This window comes from Panthera onca, chromosome E3 (genome assembly GCF_046562875.1).
Source record: "Panthera onca isolate mPanOnc1 chromosome E3, mPanOnc1 haplotype 2, whole genome shotgun sequence".
NCBI classification, from domain to species: domain Eukaryota; kingdom Metazoa; phylum Chordata; class Mammalia; order Carnivora; family Felidae; genus Panthera; species Panthera onca.
The window spans coordinates 39,038,549-39,061,896 of NC_138354.1; the positions used below are offsets into that span (position 1 = coordinate 39,038,549).

A 23,348-nucleotide genomic window follows, 5' to 3' on the forward strand; every position below is an offset into this window, starting at 1 on the left:
TCCCGACCTCGGCACTACTGCCACTCTGGGCCAGGTGACCCCGTGGTGGGGCTGTCCTGCGCACTGCGGCGCGCTCGGCTGCATCCTGGTCTCCACCCACTAGAGGTCAGGAGCTCCGCTCCCTGCCCCCCAGTCATAAGCACCAAAAGCATTTCCAGACACTGCCAAACGTCCTCTGGGGGGCAAATCTGCTCCCAGGGTGCTCCCAGCACCGGCGTGTGGTGTGAGGCAGGGAGTGACACAACAAAAGTGCCCAGAGAAGGCTTTGCTGGGCAGGCCACTCCTGTGAGGCGGGAGAGGGAGGAAGTGGTGGGGGCGGCAGGTCGTAAGGTCAAAGGGAACAGTGGGCGCAGAGCCCCCTGGGGGTGGAGGGTGCAGCTCGGTAGAGGGCCTGGAGGAGGCCGGCAGGGACCTGCGGATATTCGGGTATCCTCGCTGTAGGAGGAACGCCACACGGCCGCTTCCCGCCGGAGGCACCCATCCACCAGCGGTCTTCTCGGAAGTCCGAGATCCACTCGTTTGCTGCGGGCGACTAAGGACCACACCGACCGGGTTCGGATTCTTACTCCGAAAGAATATGGGGACGGACCGAGATCGACTCTGGCCTCGTTCCAGGACCTGAACGCTTCGTGCAGATATCTTTTGTGTTTTCTTTTTTAGAAACTTCACTGAGAGAGAATTTACACATCCTAAAATTAACCCATTTCAGTGGTTCTTAGTAAATGTCTGAAAGAATCCAGTTTTCTAACATTTCATCACCAGCCTGAGGAAGGAGAGCAGTGAGGGCTCCCCTCACTGTGTGTGCGCACGCGTGTGGAGAACTACTTACTTGGGAATCCTGTCCTCACACAAACACGTTGACGCTCTCGCTTCATGTGTCCTTTATTATGAACAGCCAGCAATGACAGAAAGAGTATTAGGGGATTTATATTCCAATGAGCTTTTGCCTTGAAATCACTGATCGTTATACCGAAGTGCGTGTGTGGTAAAGACTGTCGGGCATGACAGCAAGTACATCAGGTATATACATATGGAATTTCCCCTTGGACGTATTTAGAGAATAAATAAAGCGGCAGGGGGAAGACTGCACACCAAGGTGGGGGGAGGGGCACCTGCGGGATGGGCCGGGTTCTCTCAGCGGTCACTCCCTGCTCTCCAGCAGAGACCCCGGTTCTCTCTGACCCAACGCCCAGACCTGCCACTTCTTCACCCTGTCACCGACACGGTCCCGTCCCCCTCGGCATCTTCTGGAACTCCTCACGGGCCAAACGTGCACCGCATCCCTCAGGGACTTCTTGCTTTCCTTGTAAGTCACACAGACCCCCTGGGATTTACATGCAAGTAAGGGAAGGTGAAATTCGGATGCCTTCCTTCTGAACGGAGAGACCGAAGCCCCGCTTTCAGTCCCCGTGGTGGAGTCTGTGGTGCTGGTGGAGGTTTGAGCTCTGGCGAAAGCTTTTCCCACACTGGCCGCACTGGTAGGGCTTCTCCCCGGTGTGGATCCTCTGGTGCAGTTTCAGCGTTGACTGGCGCCCAAAGCAGTTCCCACACTCTCCGCACGTGTAGGGCCTCTCCCCTGTGTGCACCCGCTTGTGTCTTTTCAGCTCCGAATTCCACGTGAAGCTTTTCCCACAGTCATCACATTTGTAAGGCTTCTTTGCCGAGCGGGCCGCCTGGTGACCAAGGCGCTGCAGGCGACTGCTCAGGCTCCTTCTGCCCCCTTTGCTTTTCTTCAGCTCTCTCAGCGGGTGGCTTTTCAGGGGGCTGCTGATGTACTCCAGTTCCCTGCAATGTCTCTGGTAGTGAGCGAATGGCTTCTGAGCATTCGGGGGGCTGACCTGCCTCCGTGACAACCGGGGTTCATTCCTATTCGCCCCTCTCGGTTCGGGACTCTGCAGACCGTTACCTTTGGGTCTGCCAGGGGACAGGGCACATGGCTTCCCTCCTTTAGCCCCCTCTGGCTGCGGATTTTCCTTGTTGTCACTTTTCATTCTGGGGGCCTCTACAATTAGAAAGAATAGGTTTCATTTCCTGGGCTCTGAAGAAAGGACCTCAGCAAAAGAGCTAAGAAACATTCTCGAAGTGTGGTCCTCTCCTGGCAACTTGCATTCGACTCATCTGGGCCACCTGTTACGCAAGCAGGCTGTCCCTGCATCCCCACAGCTGTGGAGTCAGGATCTCTGGGGGGGTGGGACCTGGAAATCTGCATGGTTAACAGGTTCCTGGGGTGATTCTAATTCGTATTAGAGTTAGGAACCAAGTTCCCCAACCCCATGTCTTCTTCCGACCTTTAGGGAAAGGTTAGGGAAAGAAAAAATATGGAAAAGCAAACCCATCAGCCCTAGCATTAATTAACAAATGGAAATAAGGGAGAGAGTTGGAATTTCAACACTGCAACACACTCACTCACATGGACACTGAGCGATCGCCACGGTTTCTTGAAATAATGGGAAATGCAGCAAACGTGGCATGTTCGTTCATTAGAAACGTGACAGCATTAGGGTTAAAAACCGTAACACAGGCTAGATATGTATCCTGACTTCAGAAACTCCACAGTTTGTGACCATCACGATTGAGGATTGGGATGGAAACGAGCTGGAATGTCTGTGGGCAGGTAGAAGGATCTGGAGTTGTGCTACCCTGTAGGATTCCTGCCAGGTGGGAAGGATACACGTGTATGGGTACCTGTGCACGTGCTATTCAACAGGGTAGCCACTAGCCACCTAGAGCTACTGAGTCCCTGAAATGTGGCTAGTGTGACTGAGAAACCCCATTTTACGTTTCATTTAATTTTCATTAATTTAAATCCAGATTTAAATGAGCAGCCTATACAATTATGGTCAATTGCTTTTCAACAAGGTTGTCGACACAATTCAATGGGGAGAGAATACTTCTTTCAATAAAAGCGGCTGGGACAACTGGATATCCACTTGGAAAAGAATGAGGGTGGACCCTTGCCTCGTAACACAGCAAACAACAACCCCAAATGGATCAAAGGCCTAAATATGAGAGCTAAACCAATGTCCCTTTGAACAAAACACTGGCGTAAATCTCTGTGACTCTGGATTAGACAATGGTATTTTAGATATGTCACCAAGAACACAAGCAAGCTAACAAAAAAATAAATTGGACTTGATCAAAATTAGAAACATTTGGGCTTCAAAGTATACTATTAAGGAAGTGAAAGGACAACCCGAAGTGGGAAAAAATACTTGTAAATTATATATATAAGACTCTAGTATCCAAGATATACAGAGAACTCTTAAAACAAAAAGACTAATGCAAATGAGAGATGGGCAAAGGATCTGAATGGATACTTCTCCAAAGAAGATACACGACTGATCAGTAAGCACATGGAAAAATGCTCAACGTCATTGGCCATCAGGGAAATAAAATCTCCATGAGATACCACTTCACCCCTAACGGGACTGCTGTAACCCAAAAGACTGACAAGTGCCGACAAGGACGTGGGGAAATCAGAATCCTCCCAGGGACTGCTGGCGGGAACGTAAGATGGCGCAGCCGTTCTGGAAAACAGTCTGGCATTTCCTCGAAAGGTTAAGCATAGTTACCGTATGACCCAGCTATGCCACTCCGAGGTATACGGCCAACAGAAATGACAACATGACCACACAAAAACGTGTACACAAATGTTCACAGCAGCATGATTTATAATAGCCAAAAAATGGAAATACCCCAAATGCCCATCAACTGACGCATAAACACCGTGTCTGTATAATGGAAAATCCACCATAAAAGGAACAAAGTAGTGAATGATACGTGTTACAACATGGATGAACCGTGAAAACATTACGCTCAGGGAAAGAAGCCAGTCACAAAACAGCACAACAAATGTGATTCTGAAATATCCAGAACAGGCAAATCCAGAGACAGAAAGTACACAGTGGTTGCCAGGGGCTGGAAGAAGGGGCAACGGAGAGTGACTGCCAATGGGTCTGGGTTTCTTTTTGAGGCTACAAAAATATCCAAGAATTAGAGGGGATGGTCGCACAAGTGCACAAATACACTAAAAACCACTGAACTGTACACTTTGAAGGGGTGAATTTTAGAGCATGTGAATTCTATCTCCATAAATAAAATTTAAATAGCCACCTGTGGCCAGCAGCAACTACACTGAGCAGTGCAGCTCTGACGGAAGGCACTGCTGATGTTCGGGGTGAAGAACGTGAGAATGTACCTGCAGCGATCAAATAAAAGAAGACGGAGCCCGAATGCACACCGAGCTGCCTGTGATGAGGCAGGAGAAGGGAGTGTGCAGGCCCAGGACCACGAAGTCCATAGGTTATGGGTCAGGACCTCAGCCAGGATCACAGTACTTTTCCACTGGATGCCCCAGGTCTTCTCCATTATTATTTATTTTTTATGGTTATTTATTTTGAGAGAGAACGTGAGCAGGGGAGAGACACAGAGACAGGAAGAGAGAGAATCCCAAGCAGGCTCTGCACTGTCAGCATAGAGCCCAGCACAGGGCTCGACCCCATGAACAGTGAGATCATGACCTGAGTAGAAATCAAGAGTTGACGCTCAACTGACTGAGCACCCCGCACCCCCCCCCCGCCCCCACCCAGCACCTCGGTCTTCTCCATTCTTAAGTTCCAAGAATAACCAAATTCAAGTATTTCACCGAATGTAGCAAATCTTAAAAAATCAATGCGTTCTAGCCTTCTGGTAACTTTTTGCTCTAACTTGCTGACCAGCCTCTGTATTCACATCACTAAGGTTGGCCAAAGTGTCACTGTCATTTGGTCTTCGAGTACAGCAGGGCTAACAATTCCTGGCATTGTACCAGAGACAAGTGGGGAAATAGACATAAGACATCACAGGGAGAGGAAGAGGCTGAAGATATTATGGAGCGGGACATTTCCTTTAATGAGCCTAACATTCTTTAGGCGCTTTCTAAACATGGGACCATCTTAAGTGATGAAACTCAGCCAAGGTTTGCATGGATGTTCATCAGTGGCCATATGTGGATCTATCTTCACTGTAAGAAGCTCTGAAAGGAACAGAAAAGTAGGACCTAGATAATCCTATTGTGTACTGCAGTGTTAGAGTCATTAAGAGACACTGAAAGAAACGTACTTCTTGTGTACAGTATTGCTACCATTCTAATCTGTGAAATTTGTTAGGGAATAAAGCTCTCCTGTTATATAAAACATTAAACAAACTCAACGCAAGGTCTATGGCTTTTCAGAATGAGATAATCTGCTGGAGGTAAAGGACTTAGGGAGAGAAGAGGCATCAAGTGTTTACCTGTACCAGCCAATCTGGGGCTTGGTTCCTGGAGGAGTGTGGATTTTTCCCAATGATGAGAGCTCAGCTGGTCCGGAGATCCCGCCTGGGAAGGCTCCTCCAGAGCACTCTCCCGGGGAAACCTCCTAGGAGTTTGCAGTTGAAAGTCTGGTAGTTCCTGTTCTCCAAGCTGAGATCCAGTTTTCTCCAAGAGCACTTTCTGCCCCTGCATACACACGGCCACCTAGGAACAAGCCCTATGCATTAGAGTGCAGCCAGAGGACTCAGTAGAGAGGAGCATGACCTCTCTCACTGCTCTGTGATGACCCCTTTACCCCGGGAATTCCTGATAACAGCCTGGAGGTCAACTTGGAAAGACTTCGGAGACTCTCAAAGGAAGCAAAGGGAAGGACATGCAGAATGATTAGAGAGGCTGCTTCACATCAGCCAGTATTTCTCGAGTGGGTGCCCCTAAAGCATGAGTCTTTCTCGAGACCTCAGAGTCAACACAGAGAAGGCACAAATATCAGGGTTAGTCATGACACTGGCCCAGCAGATGGTCACCCTATGTCCATGTGCCTCCCTACTTCTACTGGAAACAGGTCCTGCTGGATGGGGATGCAGGATGGTGAGGACATTAAAAACAAAACAAAACAAAACAAAACAAAAACCTAATCAATTGTTCTGCCCCAGGCTTCCCTGGGAAGGAGATCCCAGTAGTAACAGGGCTCTGAGTGCACTGCTCACCCTGCTCTCTGACTGCCTCCATTCCCCAAAACACATGGTTGTTTGCTTCCTGCCTCGCCTCTGACTGGAGTCTGACTTGGGGGTGGGGGCTGGAAGAAACACTGGCCAACTGAGCTGCAACTTCCTGATCCAAAAGCAAGACACTTCACCAAAACAAGGTCCACCAGGAAATTCCCCCCCAAATCAAGTTCCTACACGACAACATGATCCTTTCTACTAAGAGTCCTGATTGTAGGAAACCTTCAGGAGGAATGGGTGTGGGGAGATCTGGCAGCCAAAAAGCAAGAACCTTACTTGATCCTCTACTTCCTCACTGGAGTGCCAGTGCCTGAGTTTTCTGACAACCAGTTATCTCTCTCAGGGGGTGTTCCCAAACAGAAGCCAGAAGCACCCTTTGAAGCCATCCGATCCATTTCTGGACTAACTAGGGAGGGAGCCAAAGACCAGAAACTATCCAGATGAAAACGAAATTCTGGGGACCACGAGAGAGGGCCCTCCTTACCCACTGCTTTGGTCTCTTGGCTGCTCTTTGAAAATCTTCCACCAGGGTCACAATCTCCCTGCAGCTCATTGGACATCGATGCCTGACGCGAGCCTGAATCTCCGAGGGCAGGATGTTCAGGAACTGCTCCAGCACCAGCAGCTCCAATATCTGCTCTTTGGTGTGCAGCTCGGGCTGCAGCCACTGACGGCAGAGCTGCTGCAGCCGGACGAGTGCCTCTTGGGGTCCAGTCACCTCTTGATAACAAAACCGTCGGAAGCTCTGGCGGGAGAGCTCGGGATCGGGGCGGTCCTTTTGCAGAGCGGGTCCCCGTTTCTCTTCCAGCTTTGTTATTATGTGTCTCTCTGGCTTGGAGGAGGCCTGAATGTGGGACTGCGAGCTCAAAGTTATCTCCATCTTAGCCGCCATCTTGGGGCTCAGGAGACAGCCTCTCTCTCCCGGCAAGCGGCTCAAGCCTTCAAGATCATGACTCTGGACAAGTGTCTCTAAGCGCTGGAAAGATGTCAGCGAGGGCGGGGCACATACAGGCCCCAAGCTCCCGAAGACAACGCAGGGCCCGACGGAGAGGAGCTGTCTGTCCCTCTGGCAGTTTCTTGAGCTGTCTCCAAATGGAGAAAAGTCATAACGTTCTAAAAGGAACTGGGGAAAATCTTACTTTTTATTTCATCGATAAACGCGCGAGGTCTCAGAGGAACTGCGCAAGGTGATCCATCTGGCGGTCGGGAAATCCTAGGAAAAGTTCAAGTTGTCACACAGGTGGCCTGCGCCAGCTCCGCGGCACCCGGGCTGCACCGACCTCGAGCACGTCGCCCGGAGCCGCGGGGCTGCGCGTGCCGGAGGGGAGGGATCGGAACCCCCACGCGCAGCAAGGCAGGCTGAGCACGGCGGCGGCTTGCTCCCGACGCCCGGCAGGCCCACTCGCTCCGGCCTCTGAGGGCGCCCCGGCTGCCCCTGGCGAGGCGGAGCTGCGGGCTCTCCGGCGCGCGGCTCAGCTTCGTGGCTGCGTGCGGGCCGGGGCTGGCGCCTGAGGCGGCAGCTCCGCCGACGGCCCCGCAACCCGCGCCCACCGGCCGCGGACTCACCTCTCTGGGGACCTGGGACCCAGAACCTGGGAGCCAGGGACGGGGGCGGGGCCGCTCGTCGCGGACACTTCCACTGGCTGAGAAGGAATGACGCGCGAACTGCGCCGCAGGAGGGCCCGCCCCCTCCCCTGGGGGATTGGCTCCCAGAAGGCGTTCTCTCGTGTCTATTTGCTGCTGAGTCTGTCGATGCTGGCGAGGGACGACGCCCGGCCTTCGCAGTGCACGCCGGGAGTTGTAGTCCAAAGGCGCTGCTCGCGAGCATGCGTAGCCGGCGGACTAGCGCCGGGGCTCCTAGCGCACTCTTCCGGCCCGGCGGCTGAGCGAGTCCGGTGAGTGTTCCCTTTCCTCGCGGCCGCGGGCTCGCGGCGGGGTCCGACGCTCGCCTGTGAGCCCCTTTGCCGCTGGGAATCTTTTCAGGACGGTGGGGACAGGCGCGGTCCTCCTTCCGGGCCTTGCCCGTGCGGATGTTTCCCCACACCTCGCACCGGGCGCAGCGGGAGTCCTCAGAGCGTCCCTGCCGAGCGCGAAGTGAATCTGCCCTGCTCCCGTCTTCGTCCTGCTTCCCGCCAAGCGCCAGCGTCTTCGTCGGAGTGAAACACATTTCCGATACCGGCGTTTTACAACAAACTATGGGGGGGGATGGCAGGGGTCATGAAGAGCACCGGCTCCGTCTTCCGCATGAAACTAGGATAGCATTTATTAAATTATTCCTCATCCAGAGAAGGTGCAGGAAGTAGAAAATCTGTGAGGCATGGGATACTTCTTCGAGTCCGTGACCTTGTGCTGAGGAGCTATGCCATGTGATGCTCCTGTGTTTGTTAAAAAGATCTATAATGCCTTCCATTTCTCTCCTTCTAGCATCTTGGGCCGCATTACATGTAAAGTGATTATAAGTGAAGGCAGTTTAACTTCTTTGGAAGAAGAGTAACTTGAGTCCGGTTTTTATTTTCTTTTTAATATTTTTTAATGTTTATTTATTCTGGGGAGAGAGAGACAGAGTGCAAGTGGGGGAGGGGCAGAGAGCGAGAGGGAGACAGAATCTAAAGTAGGCTCCAGGCTCTGAGCTGTCAGCACAGAGCTGGTGGAGCAGCTCAAGCTCATGAACCGTGAGATCATGACTCCAGCCAAAGTCCCATGCTCAAGTCTTACACCCACCCAATTCAGCAATTCCTAGGAAATTTGGAACTTCTACCCCACCTAAAATCTCAAGAGAATTTTGACAGGCTCTGTTTATGTCACATGCCTGCTCCCCAAGGCGGGTGGTGTGGGGTACTGTAACGAATAGCACCGAGAGATCCACTGGGCTAAAGAGGGACTCTTACAAAGGAAGAAGAGACTGCATTCAAAAATAGAAAGGAATACTGGAGAATAAGAGCATACAGCAAACCAGTCATTTCTCATCCACACCGTGTGTGTGCATGTGTGTGTGGTGGTGGCAGGGGGGAGGGTGAAAGTGATGAAGAAGTTAATCTACAGACACCTTAAGAGAAGGTGGCAATTGGGAAGGTGGCTCCTGGCTTCCGGAGGGGAGGGAGGACAGGGACAAGATCCCGATCTATGGGAAACAAAAGAAAGTAGTTTGGAGAATTCATTAGCAAACACCATCTGAACGTAATGAAAACTATTTTGGTATTTCCAGTGCTTTAGATCCTTGGCTTGGATTGTGGAGGAAGCAAAGGGAAAGGACATAAAATGCATCACAAGAGGCAGAGGAAAAGAATAGGAGATAAATTTACCCTGTCTTTTCCCTTTTCTGCAGCCTCCCTTCAAAGCCTAGTCTTTCTCAACTGTGCATGTGCACCACTCTGGTATTCTCATGTGTCTCTTCTTTCACTGGTCTCCAGGAGAATGGCTTCCTAGTGATCTGAGAAGAAATGGAATCTGCTCTCTAGAGTAGAAGCGGCTACCAGTGAGCCAGTTTGCTGAAGCCAGTCATGGCTGCAACAATGAGTCCCCAGGCATACCCATCCCCAAGTGAGGACTCCACAGAGGGACAGAAGTCAGCCCTTCCCAGCAATGGCTCTGACTCTGAAACTTCCCGCCAACGCTTCAGGCACTAATGCTCCCAGGAGGTAGCCGGCCCCCATGAAGGATTTAGCAAGCTCTGGGAACTCTGCTGTCAGTGGCAGAGCCCAAGACACACTCAAAAGAGCAAATACTGGAGCTGCTGGTTTTGGAGCAGTTTCTCACCATCTTGCCACAGGAGATCCAGACCTGGGTGAGGGAGCAACATCCAGAAAATGGTGAGGAAGCTGTGGCTCTAGTTGAGGATGTACAGAGTGCGTCTGGGCAACAGGTGAGAACAGGCAACTTAGAACCTGGTGAGTTTAATTATGAAGTAGGGTGAGGAGCACAGCAATCCCATTGCTGGAGACGTGTTGAGAAATGCACAGTAGCCCCCCGCCACTCACCACAAACTCTTAGCTATCTTGGGTTGGTCCCATGCCCTTCGTCTATGGAGAGGATTTTGTCATTTGGTGAAATAATGTACACACTGATACAGTCAGTGGATGTTTAGGGTCCCTAATACAAAAGTTAAAGCTCAGAACAGTTCTCCAAAAGGCCAGGGAAAGGACACTGTCCCTCACTCAGGGGATCAGGAAAATTAGAGTTGGTGAATTAACATCCAGTCTCTCTTGCCGAAAGGTTCCTCGAGTGCAGATGCTATGGTTATGCAGTAAACAAAGTTGTATCAGAGCCGCTGCCGCCGGGATTAAGGGGTCAGTGTGGGATAGCGATGAGTTTCACACAGTGTGCGCTTGTCCAGGTAGGACTAGGTGTGAGATCCGGTCAGTGTCACGATCTTGTACATTTCGGGAGAAGGGAGCCGTGAAAGGCCCAGCACAACGGGAACGTGGCTTTGGTTGTGGGAGACCTGTGGGAAGAAGGCAACTGAGATCGCAACCAGAGGTCCAGGAGAGGCACAGCCTGAAGGAGGCGTGTGGGTCAGAGGAACGCCGTAGCCTGAGCACCTCTGTGCTCAACAGGAAGCAGCTGGCTGGGTGCGGAGACGGCATGGCTGGAACTGGAGGTACCAGTGTCCCTGGTGAGGAGGCAGACGTGTCCTTGGGCTGTGGGAGGGGGACCGGCGAGGGGCGCAGCATTTCACAGGACTGAGGATTGAGTGGTGTTGACATAACGTGCGGAGGGCAGAGAGCTTGGTGGGGACGCATCAGGGACAAAGTTCATGAAGGATCCATGGCGTCGGGACAGTAACACCTGGGACGGTGCGGAGAAGGGCGAGCAGTAGCACGTGTGTGGAGTCAGAACTGGGACAGGTGAATGGCAGGAACCCCTACAGGTGAGAAGTCATCCTGCTCCAGTTCCCCTTGCCCTCTCCCTGTGGGGACAGTCTCTGTCTCTTGCGGCCCCTGGTGTTTCAGAGCCAAGCTCTGCACAGGAATGCGGACAGGACAGGAACGTGAGGGATAACACAGCCATGTGAAGCCTGTCTGGGGCGCGAAGGGCACCGTGAGCGGAGGGGAGGGAGAGCGGAAGCTGACGGCACTTGCCAGGACGCAGAGGCCTCTCCGCGCCACGCTCCTCACTCACTCAACGGACAGGACACGTCATACACGGCGGACTTAATGAATGAAGGTGGCTCTGAAAGACACAAGTGGCTTTGAGGTGCCTGCCAGACGGCAGACACTGGGGATTGTGCAGTGAACGGGACAGGCGTGGTCCGTGGCCTGCTGCAGGCTACACTCCAGGAGGGACACAGACCACAAGCAAAGGAAGAAAGAGCCAGGAACGAACGAGCCGGCTGATGTGATAGAGAATGACTGTGGGGCAGACGGAGAGTGGGCACCGCCTCTCCGGGCCGTGACAGAGGAGTGGCTGTCAGGAGCCTCAGGTGGCAGAGGGTGTGGCATGTTTGGCAGAGAAGGGAGGGTGGGAGAAAGGGGCTAGGCAAGAAGTGGGGGGACTCTGCAGAGTGTGGACAGAGCACGTGAGCACGTGCTTTCCAAGACCTGCTGGATTCCGTGTAGGCAGAGAGTGGATGGAGGGCCGGCAGCAGAGGAACGTGGCCCGAAGCAGGCTCATGGGTGCAGCCGGAAAGGGCTGGGGCGAGGGACTTTGCGGCTGGCAGAAATGACCGGACTTGGTGCTCCACTGGATGGGGGGTGGGGAGGGCAGGAGTGCTGAGGCCACGGCTTCCTACGCTGCAGGCTGACCTCACTTCGCACAGGTGTGCACCACGGTTAGCACATCGGCCATGTCACCTCTGTGCTAGGCGCTTCCATTAACTCTGAATCGCTAGAGACCAGGGGATTGAGACCAACTTGTATTCTTTTTTTTTTTTTTTTTTTCTTTTAATTACAGGGCCCGGAGAGTATTTTTCTTCTGCCTCCTCGGGTCTCACATTGTTTCCTAATGTCCCTGTTAGGGCTTTTAAAGTCTCTTAGGCAGGAATTTGTAGTGACAGATGATGGGGTCTGTTCTCAGGTCCCAGATTCAGGGAAGGACTGGAAAGTGCTCAATGAGGAGACAGACCCTTGGGGACCAGCCAGAGAGTCACAGAGGTCCCACCTGAAACGGCGGGTTCATCCAGAGAGAAGCACTTTGACGGGGTCACGGAGCTCACAACAAAGATCAGGGAAACAGCCAGAAGGTAAGCAGAACTCTGCCCTCACCTGGGGCTGCGGAAGAACTCATTTTTTAGAATGAGCAGGTCTGAGCTGGAGTCTGCCCCAGTGTTCTAGATTAAATACCTTTGAAATGTACCCACAACACAAGATTTCAAATGTTAGCTGATGGTAATAGCACTTAGGGGTGGAGAATTTTTATGTGTCACCCTAATTCTCCCTTATTACAACTGATTCTGCTGCTTCTGAACCAGGAATATTAAAATCTGCACATGTGCCTTCACCTGCATAGCAGCTCTTTGTATATTTGAAAACAAAAGCCCTTTTCTCATCCAGCTTAACTTCACCCAAAATACATTTCCCCTGATTTTTTTTGCCTTTCTTCCAAAGCTCTATTTTGGTTTCTACTTCTCTTAAACTTTTTAATCAAAAAACTGTTAAGGTGAAGTGAAATTCATGTAACAAAATTAGCCATGTTCAAGTGAACAATCCAGGTGTATTTAGCACACACATTCAATTATACAATCATCACGTCTATCCAGTTCCAAACATTTTCACCCCCTACAAGGAAACCATCTACCCATTTGGGAGTTACTCCTCTTTCTCTCTACAGATCCGCCTGTTCTGGAGATTTCATAGAAAGGGTATGACCCTCCGTGCCTGCCCCTCTCATCTAGCAGGTTTAAGCCTGTCTCACTAGTTCCATCCTTTTCGTGGCTAAATAATACTCCAGTGCATGGACAGACCAGGGCTCTGTCTTTCTGTATCTCTTGGAGTGAACCACTGTGGCTGCATACACTGAGACAGTCCACGGCCACCGCCGCCTCTCTGCTTAATTGAAAGCTGCCATTGTAGCGTGCTCAGTAATTTGTAAAAGCCAGCTCTTTATTTAACCCACACCCTAGAAGAAAACATTACATCTTGACCCAGTTTCCACTGGCTACTTTCTGTTCAAACAGAAAATTGTCTTAAGAGGAGTATTTGCTTTTGTGTTTTTTAAGCAAATGGAACACTCAGTATCTTTGTAAACGCTACCATTTAGCAGTGATTTCTTTTTAATCCTTGGGAACATCACTGCTCTCTAGGATGTGGTTCCCGAGGCTGGGGGTTCTGAGTGTGAAGAGGGTAAAAACTCACCCTGTGCCAGGTTCCATTCCCCCTGTTCACCCGTCTTCATGCTGTTCCTATCTCTAGTTCGGTGACTTCCTCAGGGCCACAAGCCTCTGCGTCTCCTCTGAAGTTCTGTTCTAAAGTGAAAATAAACCATTTGTTTAATAGAATTCTTTTTTTCTTTAACATTTATTTTTGATAGGGGCAGAGAGAGGGAGGGAAGCACAGAATACAAAGCAGGCTGCAGGCTCTGACCTGTCAGCACAGAGCCCAACATGGGGCTGGAACCCATGAACGGAGAGATAATGACTTAGGCCAAAGTCAGCCGCTTAACTGAGCCACCCAGGCGTCCCTGAAGTAGAATTCCTGAAGGTGGATTTCTGAGAAATATATTATGTTGGCCTGAAAAAAGTAAAAGGCTTCAATTGCCATGGTATTTTTAGGAGTTCTAGGGTCATCTCTTGATGGTGGGGCTCAGAGCTTCCCCCCTCCATTAAACTTTTTTTTTAATGTTTTTTATTTATTTTGAGAGAGAATCCCAAGCAGGCTCCACCTTTCAGTGCAGAGCCTGACATGGGGCTCAATTTCACACCGTGAGAGCATGACCTGAGCCAAAATCAAGAGTCGTCCACTTAACCGACTTAGCCACCCAGGTGCCCCTAAACATTTTTTTGGCATAACATGCACACAGCGCTTTAAAATTTATTGATTTTTATTTTTGAGGCTGAGTGTGTGCCCAAGAGAGTGGGGGAGGGGTGGGGGGAATATCAAGCAGGCTCCCAGCTCAGCACAGAGCCTGATGTGGGGCTAGATCCCACGACCCTGGGATCATAACCTTAGATGAAATCAAGAGTCGGATGCTCAACCAACTGAGCAACCCAGGCGCCCCCACAGCGCTTTAGAATGAAGAAAACCTTTTTGATAAAAGCCGTTATGCCAAGAATCTGCTGAAAGGAGCTTCTCGACACACAGAGGCCACTGGCAATGGCAGTGGCCCTCAAACTCTAGTGTGCTCGGACTCACCCGGGGGCCGTGTCCAGGCACAGTGATTGGGGGTGGGCCCCAGGAATGGGCATTTGTGACGGGTTCCCGGTGCTGCCGCTGCTGACCCGGGAACCCCACTCAAGCCCCGGCTCTGGCTGCTCTGTGGCAGCCGCCCTCCAACTGAGGCTGTTTTCTTGCCAGCCTGGCTGACGGCACAGCCTCCCAGGAACCTTCCCCAGGAGAGGGGTCTTGGAGACCAGGAGACAGGCGCTGCGCATGGGACAGCTGGGGCCCAGGTGAGCTGTCACTCACAAAGCTGTCACTTTGTGAGGCCTGTGGCCACGTCTCTGCCCCGCACCAGGCTATAGCGGTGCTACTTAACGGTAGCAGCAGCCCCCGGTGTCGTTACAGGGAGCAGCCACGTGTGAGGACAGAGCTGCACTCCTCGGTCAGGAAGGACGGATGCACCTCGGCCCGGCACAGAGGGCCCTCCACAGGGACATTTCACAGAGGAATGACAAAAACGACTCCCTGGGTAAGGATGCCTGTTCCCTCAGGCCCAGAGCGGAGGTGTTCATTTGTTCAGAGAGAGAGAGACTGGGAGACCGGAGAAAGGAGACAGAGGCAGACCACTGGGTCGAGGCAAGAAGGAAATAAACAGGAAGAGCCTGAGAGCAGGTATGAGACACAGAGACTGGAAGAAAGGGAAGGACAGGCCAGAGGGCTGACGACAGGGTGGACAGCATGCAAGTGGGAACGAGGGAGGGCGGGACGTGAGAGCAGTGGGGGTGGAAGTGGGAGGCAGAGCAAGGGGCTGGGGAGTGAGAGACAGCAGGGGACAGCCAGCAGCGCGGAGGCACCGCCTGTGGGAGCAGCAGGCCGACCTGAGTGCACGTGTGCTCACACACACACCCGAGGGCTGTCCTGAGCGGCTGAGGGGAAACTCAAGAGCGCCCACGTCTGACCGCGTGCTTCTGCGCCCGGGCCTTCAGGAGGCAGCCGGGCCCTTCGGAGAGTCTCAGGACCATCGGTTGCTGTTCTCAAATCGGCTCTGCCCGCGCCCCCCGCGCCGGGCTCTGTGCCGACAGCTCAGGGCCTGGGGCCTGCTGCGGATTCTGTGTCTCTCTCTGCCCCTCCCCCCCGCTCACACTCAGTCCCTCTGTCTCTCAAAAATAAATACAACATTAAAAACAGTAAATCAGCTCTGCCCCTTCCGGGCTGCTCCTCAGAGCATCAGATTCAGGGAAGGGACAGATGCTCTGCAGCTGGCTCGGCCACGATGTCTCCGCCCTGCATGCTCCGGATCACGGAGAACACGCAGGGACCCTAGACACTCACCACTGAACAAGGAACAATTCTAAGAGTTCCACAAGTGACGATGGCTTGGAAGCCCGTGAGACACCGCCGAAAGGGGAAGGATAAGGGCCGGGTGACGCCCAGCAGCCAGAGGAAAGACAGGCAGGGCCCGGGCTGCTGAGGAAACCAGGACGTTCCTGTCCATTCTCAATGAACCTGAATGTTATTGGAAACTCCACGCGCACCAGCCAAGCAGCCGGCTGTGTGGGGAAGTTGCCCAGCTGTTGTGTGAACGTGGTCCCCACGGCCTCTGGATCAACGTGGAAGGAAGTTCCAAAGCCTCGGGGCTGTGCAAGGCCGCAGCCCAGAACCTGTGCCTTTCAGGAGATGAAAGCTTTGCTGGCCTCACGTGGCTCCCGTGGTTCTCCCAGGAGTAGGGCACGTAGGGCGGGTGAGGCCCAGGGATCAAGCCAAGACTCGTGAAGTGCAAAGACACAGTGGAGAATGCAGGCAGCTACACATCTGACCGCAAGCAGCCAGCCCAGGACACCCACAGCCTCTTCCAGAGCCCCTTGCTGAGGACCTGTCTGCACTGCTCCCAGTACTGATCACCTGTAGGAGAGAAGTCCCCCGCTCTGGGCCTTGTCTTCTGGCTATAAACTGAAGATGGTTCCTATTCCCGCCCAGGTGGGGGCAGTCGGAGTAAACACCTTATTGGCTAACCATTAATGCCATTCGTTGGACCGCGTGCAGCTTACGCACAAGGAAAGGAGCACCTGAACCTTTATGCTGATGGCTGGGTAGCCCAGGGCATTTTCTTTGGAGTTGTGAACTTGGGAAGCCAAGGCCAGGTGTGTCTCTGTCACCGAGGTAGTGAATTTTCTGCCTAGCTGTTATCTGTGGACTTCATCTATACAATGCTAAGACAGTAGGAGCCTGGGAATGAGTGCTGTATTCTCTATGAAAGGGGGTGATGTCCTAGCAGGTGTGGCTGGTGGAGGAGTCCAGAAGTTGGTCATAGTGGCTGGGAATGAGGTTCCATTGCAGCTGCAGGACAGTGGAGAAGAAGGGTGATCAAAGGTGTGGGGACGCAGTGGGTTAGACAGTGGCTTTGGGTTTCACTGAGAAGATGACATTTGAACAAAGACGTGAGGAGAAGCCACGAGCCATATGGCTGTTCTGGGGGGAGAGTGTAACCGAGGGAACAGGCCAGCACACAGGCCGAGGCTGCAGTGAGTCTGGGGAGGCGGCCATTGTGACCAGCACAGACCTAGAGAGGGTGAGCCTGATAAATGGTATCCGGCGCCAGATCACGTGGGGCAGTGCTACTGAAAATGACCTGAACTGAGACAGGGCATTTACAGACCCGCCAAGCTCACATCGCTGCTGTGTCCAAGTGCACTTCTGTATCATTAACAAACCACCTGGCTTTTCACAGATAATTGACAAGCTCTAATGTAGGAGCTGGGACCCTACGTAAAGGACTTCGTAAGCACTTGATGTTTTCTCAGTGAAACGGGGTGGCCTTGCAGGGCTCTAAGCACACAGGGAGTCATTTTTAAATGGATCATGTTGACTCTTTCCATTTTTTGGCTCAAGGAGGAGTAGTGGGGTGAAGAGAAGGGCGTGCCCCTCAGAGCACCAGACCAGAGGTTAGAACGCACTTGCTGGGGCAGCTTGAGACACACACAGGAGCCCTCACCGAACCAGCCCGTGGGCACTACAGTGAACAGCATGTGCTGGGAGCTCCCGAGGAACTGGCCGGCCTCATGCCCTTCTCAGCAGAGCACTGCTTCTTCCCACCTTGGGATGGGACGTGCTGTGGTTTAGTTTCTCGCACCTACAGGGATGACAGGAGATCCTCGAGACAGGGATGGGCCAGTCAGGGCTACTCAACATCAGAGGCGGCAGTCGACAGAAGTGGTCTACAAGTGGCCACGTCCTCTCACGAGCCACAAGCCCTCACAGATTCTCCCAACCACGGAGACAGGCATTACACTTACAGTGACATCACTCAGGAGAAATGAGTGGCATTCAGGATAAAGAACAAGAGTGCAGCTTTGGTAAATACTCCACAACCCCTTCTCCGTTAGAGAGGATGCCCTTTCCAGGATGCTGAACGTGTCTGTTTTAGGAAAGACGCACACAGTGAGGTGGTTCCCAGGGATGACAGCAGATGGTGGCAGAGCTGGACAAACCAGTGTGGAACTTGTGGGGAAGTTACCCTTGCCCTGTGGGGTCCAGGCCTCCGTGATCTCATTGTGTGTCCCTTGTCCCCTGGCAGCAGGTGTGTGCTGGGGTGGAGAGACAGAGACTCCCCTGGCCATTCTCTGTAAAACTCAACTTCATGAGAAATTCCAGACTCATCAGAACAGCCAGACCCACAGGGCGGTGGCAAAAGGACTCTGGGAACAGGGCTTTCTGTGGACCCCAGAACAGTGTCGCACCAAGTTCAACTGCCTATAGTTGAGATACCATAAAGTGAGGGGAGACAGTTGCTGAGCCATATGTCCTTGATGAGGAAATGGATACCCTGTCAAGCTCCTGGGCCTCTGCACCCACGGTGGCAAGCAGTGCTATTCTTGGCCAAGAGGGAAGGGTTACGGAGTTTGTGGGGGTAAGTCAGCAGAACGGGGAGCCCACAGAGGTCAGAGAAGGGGCTATGTGGATGGTGCAGCCACACATGAAAAGGACGTCTGGAATCCTGGCCAGGGAGGTAGGAGACATGACCTGCCAGTTCTGTTCCCACACAGTGCTGGTAGGAGTCTTGGCTCTGACGCACAAAGGACACAGGTCCACCCAGAAAGCCTTAGCCTACCATTCAAGTGGGAGCTGCCCCTGCTACTGGTGTGGTTACTGCCTTGATGGATGACCTTCCATGGGCCAGGGAGTCTGGCGCTCTCAGCATTGAGGCTGTTTCCTCTGCCCTTCAGGGCCCAAGTCCGTATCTGCCAGCCTCTTTCACAGAGCGCGTGTCATTTTTCCTGTACAACTCCTTGCGTCGGCTTCCTCAGGTGGCCAGTCAGGCCTCCAGCCCAGACTTTCCTCTTCCCTCCTCCTCTAGCATGATCCTCCTTTCCTGACAAAGTGTCTGCTGGTCAGGTGCTCGCAACACACTTTCTTCTCATTTGGGCCAAACTCGGGAAGGCCTTTGGTTAGGCTGTCAAGAATTCAGATCAAACCTGCAGACAGACTGGCAGTGACACAGAGCTGGCCTCCCTGCCTCAGTTTTGTCACTGTGTCCAAACATCCAAAAAGGGACAGAACAAGAAAAAAGTAGGTGGAATTTAGGGGTATTTATTTACCTGTGAACCCAGGGTTTGGAGCTTGAAAATATTCCAACTGGAAAATGAAATTAGACTATTAATTAGTAGAAGACTGAATCCTATGACGTCTTCCATTTAGGTATTTTTCTTGATGGTGCTTTAATTGTAACTTTCCTCATTCCTGCATGTCACTTTCCAGAGTCCAGCATGTTTCTGTTCTCTCAGGTCTTGAGATCACGAATGGAACTAAAAACGAGAATCGAAAATGGGAAGATCCAGAGGAGGCAGAAGTGAAGAAGGCCCTTTGGAGAAAGTCTAGTGGCCTTTTTTGCCACCCTGAGACCAAGAGAGACAGGAAGGGTGAGCCTCTGCCGAGAGAGCCACATAGACGTTCTCCAGATGAGCGTGAGGGGACGGCCCCGTCCCGGGACGGGGGGGTCAGCAGACACTCCGTGCTGGAGAGAAGGCCCGAGCAAATCTGAGCAGAGAAACCTGCTCTCAGGGATCTCTCTGTGGCCACCAGCCAGGCGCCAAACTGGAAAAAGCTCCTAAGTGTCAGGAATGTGGGAAAAGCTTTAGCCGAGGTCCTTACCTTGTTCGGGATCGGAGAATCCACACGGGAGAAAAGCCGGACAAGTGCGGCGAATGCGGGAAAGGCTTCAGCGAGGGCTCCGACCTCACTGCCCACCTAAGGCTGCACACGGGGGAGAGACCCTACCGCCGTGGGCAGCGTGGGAAAAGCTTCAACCAGAGGTCCGGCCTCGGTGTCCACCGGAGGACCCACACCGGGGAGAAGCCTTACCGGGGCACCGTCTGTGGGAAGAGCTTCAACAACAGCTCCCGGCTCAGCGCTCACGGGCGAGCCCACGCCCGGCGGAGCCCCCACCCGTGCGCGCAGCGTGGGAGAAGCTTCGGCAGCGGCTCCCGCTCCAGTGGCCACCAGAAAACGCACACCGGGGAGAAGCCTCACAACTGCTCTGTGTGAGAGAAGCTTCGCTAAGCTCCGTGCCCCCATCTGCCATCAGGGGGCACACGAGGACGACACCTCACATCGCCAGGAAGGGACACACGGTACGGGGCTGGAGAGCCAACAGGCCAATTCCGGACGTTGACGGGTCTCCTGGAGGTTCTGTCTGCTCGCGGAGGCTTCTGCTAGCCAGTCCCAGGCTCCCAGGCGCAGCAAGAGACTCACAAGTGGACCTCGAGAACCTCGGGCAGGAGTAGCAATCGGCGTGAGAACGCTGAGCTTGCTTTCCCGGTCTGCCTGTGACCCACAGTCCCGTGTCACCGTGGACTTCCATCTGCTCTCAAGAAAGGGGGCTGCGGGGTCCAAAGTCCTGCCAGAAATCGAGGGTAACCGTGTTCCGAACAGAGGATAGGTGGCTAGGGGCCTGGGAAGTATTCCTGGGGCAGGTCGGGGGAGAAATTTTCCCTCATGGGAAGCACATCTCGAAGTTAACCGCCTAGATGTTTCCTAACCCAATAATGACCTGTAGGCATCTGCTTGCAGGAACGTCTACCTCCGAGTCGATCACTGCTGTGTATCCCAGTCACCCAGAGAAGACGGCAATGGCTCAGGCCACCAGGGACTACTACTCTAAGTGACTTAATCTCAGAGCAAGTGTGACATCTGGGTTCCTCTAAGATTTCTCCCATGTATGGCCCCGACCCAGGTTCCTGCTTTCTGGTCTGGTACAGTTAACGGGTACCGCAGGTTCATACGCGTCACTGTTTCTGAAGAAAATAAAGGTGTTTCTCTCTCCGCTCTTGGCCTTTGGTCTGAATTTTCGCCATCAGAAACTTCATCCTCCTGCAGATCCCACAGGGGGATCCAAGGGCGGCGCCCGCTTTGATGCAGTAGGACGTGCAGAGAAGCAGCGGAACTGGGTTGGGAGGGTTTGCACGGTCACCGAGACGGACAGCAGAGCAGTACGGAAAACGGGCACAGGAGAAGGAACGTGGGGTGTGAGGAGCACTAGGAACCAACCGAAAACACTACTTCTGAACAGGCCTAGATCATGAAGCTTCTGTCAAATTTCATGGATAAAACACGGAAAAGACGGGCACGTTGTCCTGCTTCTTGCCCGTGCACACGAGGCGTTAAGACCTTGTCTAATTACGGTGACTAGGGTCCCGGTCACGGATTCAGACTCTGAGGCGTTGAACATGAGAAAGAAGGAATATTCTGTCAAAGCCAAAAAGCTGACATGTTTTTTTAATTTTAGTGAACAAGGATGAGGAAAGCAACGCGTGAGAATGTACGTCATGCTCCCTCCAGTTGAGCCTGGCCTGGGCACCCCACGTGTCCTGCACATACTGTCCTCGAGCATGGCCCTTGCGACAGGCCACGCAGGCCAGTTTCCAGAGTCACAGGCTTCGCTCTGGAAGGAAAAACCAAAAACGTCTTCCGAGAGCCTGGGTGAAGGCAAAGAGATGGGCTTCGGTGTGACCCGGTGGACTTGACCAGAGACGCATGGTGGGGAGGGGGAGACAGGCCGAGGCGGATCGTTCACAGAGGAGCTTTAGAGGCCCACTCAACTTGGGTCTGGTTAAGGGGGAAAGTAGTTAAGGTCCATGGAAACAATGGCGGAGGGCCCAGTGAGGCCTCACAGGCTCCTCCCACTGCAGGGTGTGCTGGGGCCAAGGCATCGGGGGCAACTGCTGACTCCTTGAATCGTCAGAGGTAGAGGTCACCTCCTCCCTCCAACGGTCTCATGCTCCAGTCCGCCGGGCACAGGAAGGAAGACAGTGCGAGAGTTCCAGACCCTGGCCTGTCAGCTACCCCACACAGTCTGGAGGAGACCGTAAGAAGCGGAGAATACATTCATTTATTCATTCATTCGGGAAACATCCGATTCCCTATAACATACCAGGTTATGTAGCAGCCAGACACAAAGCAGTCAGTGGAGCAGACACCGTTTCTTCCAGAATCTCCTCATGAGATCCCTCCAAAGTACCAGCACCAGTGGGCAGCACCACCTAACTCCAACACCCCCACGATGTGACCCAGCTCGGCAGGGCCTGTCTTCCGAGTTGTCGTTAATCCAACCTCCTCCCTATGTTCCCCCAACCCCACGTGGAGCGGCTCTTTCCCTTCCTTCCTTTCACTTCCTACGTCTGACACCTTACTGCCCACCTCCATGGACTAACACGGCCTGATCGCCGCACTCCCACAGGAGAATGAATTTGAAGTAAGTGTACACGAGGTAACACCTCCAAGGCTACAGATCTGCTCTCAGGTGTAGATGACCCCCCTGGTTTGGCTCAGCCCCTCCTAAGACCATGAAGAAGCCGCTGTTCCCCCCTGTATAGGAAATACTGGGACTCTCCGCATGGTTCCTATATCCGTCACTGAAACATCTTAACCACTGACCTCATTTCCTAACGGACAGGATTCTTTTTGCGAGGACTGCTGACCATTCCCATACAGAGGACCCAGTCTTCTCACACCCAGAGAAGCAGGCCAAAGCCCACAGATGCCCTGCTTCCCACTCACCTGCTGTGGTTCCTCAGCTTAAGGAGCCGGATGGGTGGCCAGAGCCAAAGCTGAGCTGGGCCTCTCCGCCTCCTTGCCCCACTTGCCTTTCCTCTTGCCACCTCTTCTGGGCCTCTCCCGTGAGGGGAGTGCCTTTCCAGCCAGTGTGGGAACAGCCGGGGACTCCGGGGACCCCGGGCTGGAGCGTGCCCATTTCACCGCTGACCTCATCACACGCAAACCCTCAGCTTTGCCCATCGTCAGCTCCTGCCTCACAGTCCTGCCGCTCACCCCGGGCCCCGCTCCCTGGTGGACAGAGGGGACCGAGTATCCTTTACTCGTGGAGAACACAGGACTCTAGCAGGTCACCTCACCTTGACCCAGATACAGGACACAGTTGCAGAAGCTGACACATCCCACATACGGTTGCTAAACTCTGGTTTCTGAGGTGGGCCGGGCACAATGGGGCCTCACCCATGCACCCGGTCTCCCTCACCCTCTCATTCTGGCTTCTTAGCTGCTGCCTCAAAGCTGGGCTCTGGAGCATTTCACATGCGTTTCCATTCCTTCTCAACTGACAAGCCACCTGACATGTCCAAATGGGATTTTTTTTTTTTTTTTTTGAGAGAGCTCGCTCGCTTGCATGTGCCCATGGGGGAAGAGCAGAGGGAGGGGAGAGTCTCTGCAGGCTGATCCTGCCGAAGCTGCCACGGAATGAGCCTTTGTGAGGGGAAGACCACATGAAACTGTGAAGCCTACATTCGCAACCGGACATCTGCACCCCGAGCCGCCAGTTTCCCGGTCCCGATTCTGGTCATGACACAACTACAGGGTCATGTCTAGGATGTCACAGGCACTGAAAAACTCTCGTCCCTGATCCTTCCTGCCTCTCCCCTTCCGGCCTGAGACTGTATCTCACCATCTTCTTCAAAGAGTTGGGCCCCCTTTGAAGGCCCCATGGCCCGCGCAGTCTGAGAGGAGTTGTGTCTGGTTCTTCTCTTGGGAAAGCCCCTGGCCGTGGGCTTCACGGGCTCTCCTTGTGGGAGAAGC

The 23,348-nt window shown here is 53.2% G+C and overlaps 3 protein-coding genes across 4 annotated transcripts; 2 read left to right on the top strand and 1 right to left on the bottom strand.

The window, feature by feature from the left end:
• Positions 1–866: 866 nt before the first annotated feature.
• ZNF174 (zinc finger protein 174) lies at positions 867–7,644 on the bottom strand. Of its 2 annotated transcripts, none has more exons than XM_060628010.3 (3): positions 6,500–7,639; positions 5,272–5,494; positions 867–2,002 (listed from the first exon to the last, which is right to left on the bottom strand). In XM_060628010.3, exons 1-3 carry the CDS (start codon positions 6,905–6,907, stop codon positions 1,401–1,403), a joined length of 1,233 nt encoding a protein of 410 aa, XP_060483993.2. In that variant the 5' UTR covers positions 6,908–7,639; the 3' UTR covers positions 867–1,400. The 2 variants fall into 2 exon arrangements, with proteins under 2 accessions (XP_060483993.2, XP_060483994.2); XM_060628011.3 differs by lacking the exon at positions 867–2,002 and adding an exon at positions 3,654–5,014 and having other exon boundaries at positions 6,500–7,644.
• A 1,434-nt stretch (positions 7,645–9,078) lies between these two features.
• Positions 9,079–20,573, top strand: LOC132688973 (zinc finger and SCAN domain-containing protein 32-like). The gene is given in 6 exon segments (XM_081791733.1): positions 9,079–9,705; positions 9,708–9,877; positions 12,028–12,193; positions 14,463–14,557; positions 14,673–14,796; positions 20,334–20,573. Coding segments are annotated over 6 exon segments (840 nt in total). The 5' UTR covers positions 9,079–9,515; the 3' UTR covers positions 20,429–20,573.
• On the top strand, positions 19,009–19,935 carry LOC132688972 (uncharacterized). Its single transcript, XM_060648280.3, is given in 3 exon segments — positions 19,009–19,255; positions 19,258–19,801; positions 19,803–19,935. Coding segments are annotated over 3 exon segments (924 nt in total).
• Positions 20,574–23,348: the final 2,775 nt, after the last annotated feature.